Raw genomic sequence first — 3,808 nt, forward strand, 5'->3', positions numbered from 1 at the left:
GAGCAGAGAAAGAGTAAAACTCAAAGTGTGGTGGAATATGTGCTTAACACTAAGATAGAAGAGAGAAAAAGAAGACAGTGCACTTAGAAAAGTGGAGAGATTTTAAAAAGCTGCCATAAGTTGTTAATCTCTAAGTATATTTAAAAAAATTATAATGTTAAAGTGGAAGGGAATTATTGGGAAGAGGGAAGGGATGGTCAGAGTGTAGTGGGGACAGTGGAGGGTTCTGAAAAGAATCCTTTGGAAGATCTGAAGAAATATGTGACACAAACAATTAAAGTGCCCTGTAATTTACAGGTAAATTCCATACTTACCTGCACCCAGTATTCTGTCTACCCATATTTCAAAAATAAAATTACCTCATCTATTTCATCCTGTTTTGCTGCATTTATCTAATAAATTCCTTGTAACCAGAAGTGCTGGTAAATTTTAAAAACATTTAAAATATGACTGGTGGATATCGGGTTTGTCATCAGTTTATCCCGACTTTGGAGGAGGGTCCAGGAGCTAATATTTTCTCGCTCTTTGCAAAGAATCCATAATTCATGATTGCCATTGACTTCAATACAAGATATTTAATCCTGGCAAATTTCAGCTTTGTTTGAATAAAAATGGCTCTCCTCTAATTGTGGGTTTTGAAAAAGCTTATTTTGGTGTACTCTACAGTGGGCTGCCTCGGAGAGAGAGTGGCTAGCTATATTTCTGATACAGAGAATGGCTTAAAGATAACCAAAGGAAAGATAGGAGCTGGGAAAATAACCACCAAGGATGTTGGTGACTCAGAAACCAAAGAATTTTTCAGAAAAAAATGCATGAAAAGAGCTATTTGGGCAGATTGTGACTCGATTCATCAGAATATTTGGGTGGAGACTTTATTTTGGGTCTCCAGGAGGCTACATGAGAAGCTAAAACCTAGATGCTGGAAGTTTCTAAGCGTTACTAGGGAAGGAACTGGCCTGAGAGGGCTTCTATGACATAAGCAGAGCCTGGATGATGTCACAGAGCACTGGGCTGAGGTTGCACATCTCTTCCACTTGGGGGCGCTTGACTCCTTGAAGGTGGGTTCACTAGTTTCGAAGTGGTGTGTGAAAGCCAGTTCATCTCCTGAACCCCACAATTGTTCCACAGGCTTTTAGTTACTGACCGGTTTCAGAAGACAGAATCTGGACAACTAGGACATTTTCTTTCGGTAAATACGTTTATGAAGATAACTGGGACCCTGTAGCACAGAGAGCTAATAGTTTTCCCTCATACAGCGAGTAACTTTATGTTCTAACGTCTTCCTCGTTTGAGAGATAGGCAGATGGTCTAGGCTAGTCAGTCTCCAGAGTTTATTATCCTTTGCTAACAATATCTAATTCATAATTCTACTAAAATGCCAAAGCGCCTCTCTGTGCCTGTGCATTTTAGGAGATAATATTTCGTTTTTGATGTTTTTTCTTTTTTCTTTTTTTCGGAGATGAGGACTGAACCCAGTGCCTTGTCCTTGCTAGACAAGTGCTCTACCACTGATCTAAATCCCAATCCCTGGTGACATTATTTATAAATGGCTGTTGTTGCCTAGACAAAAGACTCTTGTTGCGGTCGAAGATGCAACAGCTTCGTGGAATAAACCTGGGGGGGGGGCTAGGTATGGATGCACAATACAGAAAGTCAGTGGACTGGTGTGCTGTGTCTCTGGGCAGATACTTGTGGATGTTGCCACATAGCTCACAGTTAGAGGGTAGAAGAGGGGTGTGGCCACACTTCTGGATCCTTTGTTATCCTTTCTCCTTTGTTATCCTATTGTTTCCTTGCTTAAAGTGGGGGACAGGGATACTTAATCCCACACTGACCTAGCCATTGAAGGAGAGGTTCCTCAGCAGAGGCAAAGTCTGAATATGTTTTTCTGAGCTGTAGAGAACTATTTGTTCATTTCCCTTTGAACTTTAGATTTTGGTTTTTGAAACAGGGTTTTTCTGTGGGTAGCTTTGGCTATCCTGGAACTAACTCTGTAGACCAGGCTGGCCTTGATCTCACAGAGGTCTGCCTCCCTCTGCCTCTTGAGTCCTGGTATTAAAGGTGTGCTCCACCATTGCCCAGCCCTCCTATGAACTTCTGATTATGACAGAATTAGATTCAGATGCTCAAACCTGTTTACCATCACCTTCTTCACCTGCTCCAAAGTTCTCTTAGACAAGAGCGTTGGTCCAGTGCCCTCCCCACCCCAGCCCCATTGTTCTTGCAGGCACTCATATGACAGAGGCAACAGCATTGTGTCTGGTTTAAGCAGGGGAGCGCTTCAAACCCAGACCATGGGCAAGTATGAAGCCTGAACACAGAACGATAGCCACAAGACAGTGGACGAGGAGTGCCGTGGCCTACCACACTTGGTCTACAGCCATGAAGAAGAGGATGTCTCTGAGGAGGATGAGCACAGCATCCTTCCAAAAGCGGAGGAGGAGTAGGCCTTCTCCCCAGGCCCTGGGGAACATTGTGGGCTGCAGAATTTCTCATGGATGGAAGGAAGGTGATGATACCATCACTCAATGGAAGGCCATTGTTTTAGATCAACTGCCAACAAATCCCTCTCTCTATCTGGTCAAGTATGACGGAATTGACTGTGTCTATGCACTTGAACTTCAAAGCGATGAGAGGATTTTAAACCTTAAGGTCTTGCCTCACAAAGTAGTTTTTCCTCAAGTGAAAGATGCCCATCTCGCAAGTGCCATGGTTGGCCGAGCTGTGGAGCATAAATTTGAGGGCAAAAATGGCTCTAAGGACATCTGGAGGGGGGTGGTCCTAGCCCAGGTGCCGATCATGAAGGACTCGTGTTACATCACGTACGAAAAAGATCCAGTTCTATACATCTACAAGCTACTGGATGATTACGCAGAAGGTAACCTCCGTATCATTCCAGAAACTCCTCCAGCAGAGGTGAAGTCAGAAGTTGACAGCAACATCTTAACAGGTCAATGCGTGCAGTACACCAGAAGTGACGGGTCCAAAAAGATAGGCAAAGTCATTTACCAAGTTCTAGCCAAGCCTTCCGTGTACTTCATTAAGTTTGATGGTGACGTCCACATCTACGTCTATAATCTGGTGGAAAAGATCCATTAAGGTGAAATTCACAAAGTGTGGGGGACCTGGATGGGTAATTTATAGGATTGGGGGAAAATGTTTGTTTTTCTTTGTTTCAGATACCCAGTATCTGACAACCCCAGTATCTTTTCCAGTGGAATTTGTTTTTGCTGTAAAAATTAAAATGTGAGATGTGACGTGTTGTTTGTGAACACTTTGGTGGAGGAGACGGGCTTTGGTGGATGGAACATGGAGGGGAAGCCGGAAAGGTCAAGGCTGTAACAGTAAGTCTAATGTCACATAGGCTAAAACAAGCAGGACTGAGCTGTTCTGGTATTTAGGGAGAGAAAAGAACTGGAGATGAGGCTTAGAGGAGAAGGGATGGCACAGGAAAAAAAAGATGGATGTTTAGGAAGCAGTGGAGAGGGCCCAGAAATAGATAGACTCTCTGTGGTGAAGTTTGAGGGAGAAACAGACAGTTGGGGAAAGAGCGGCAGGTAACAGGGAGGTGGTCTTGGAACTCAAGTGGAAACCCAATAAACTGATCCAAGCAGACTCAGAATCAGAGAAGATCAGGTTTTGTTTACTAACGAAACCTAATGAAACCTGTTTCTCATATGTAGATGTATTATTTTTAATTATGTGGGTGGGGGCAGGGCATGAATAGAGGAGACCACAGAGACAAGAATAGTCAAGTCCCCTGGACTGGAATTATAGGTGGTTGGGGCCCATTGGACATGAGCTCAAA

At 43.5% G+C, this 3,808-nt stretch overlaps 1 protein-coding gene across 2 annotated transcripts; it reads left to right on the forward strand.

Annotated features, from left to right (window-relative positions):
* The first annotated feature begins 1,043 nt into the window (after positions 1–1,043).
* Positions 1,044–3,253, forward strand: LOC134484320 (Y-linked testis-specific protein 1-like). 2 transcript variants are annotated; one of them, XM_063280628.1, is made up of 2 exons: positions 1,044–1,189; positions 2,228–3,253. In XM_063280628.1, the coding sequence occupies exon 2, from the start codon at positions 2,305–2,307 to the stop codon at positions 3,097–3,099; it is 795 nt and encodes a 264-aa protein (XP_063136698.1). In that variant the 5' UTR covers positions 1,044–1,189; positions 2,228–2,304; the 3' UTR covers positions 3,100–3,253. The 2 variants fall into 2 exon arrangements, with proteins under 2 accessions (XP_063136698.1, XP_063136699.1); XM_063280629.1 differs by having other exon boundaries at positions 1,050–1,189; positions 2,273–3,253.
* Positions 3,254–3,808: the final 555 nt, after the last annotated feature.

This window comes from Rattus norvegicus, chromosome Y (assembly GCF_036323735.1).
Source record: "Rattus norvegicus strain BN/NHsdMcwi chromosome Y, GRCr8, whole genome shotgun sequence".
Lineage (NCBI taxonomy): Eukaryota > Metazoa > Chordata > Mammalia > Rodentia > Muridae > Rattus > Rattus norvegicus.

What these genes read in the sequence shown, in the direction of transcription:
- LOC134484320 (XM_063280628.1), top strand. Translation starts at nt 2,305, where the DNA reads ATGAAGCCTGAACACAGAACGATAGCCACAAGACAGTGGACGAGGAGT.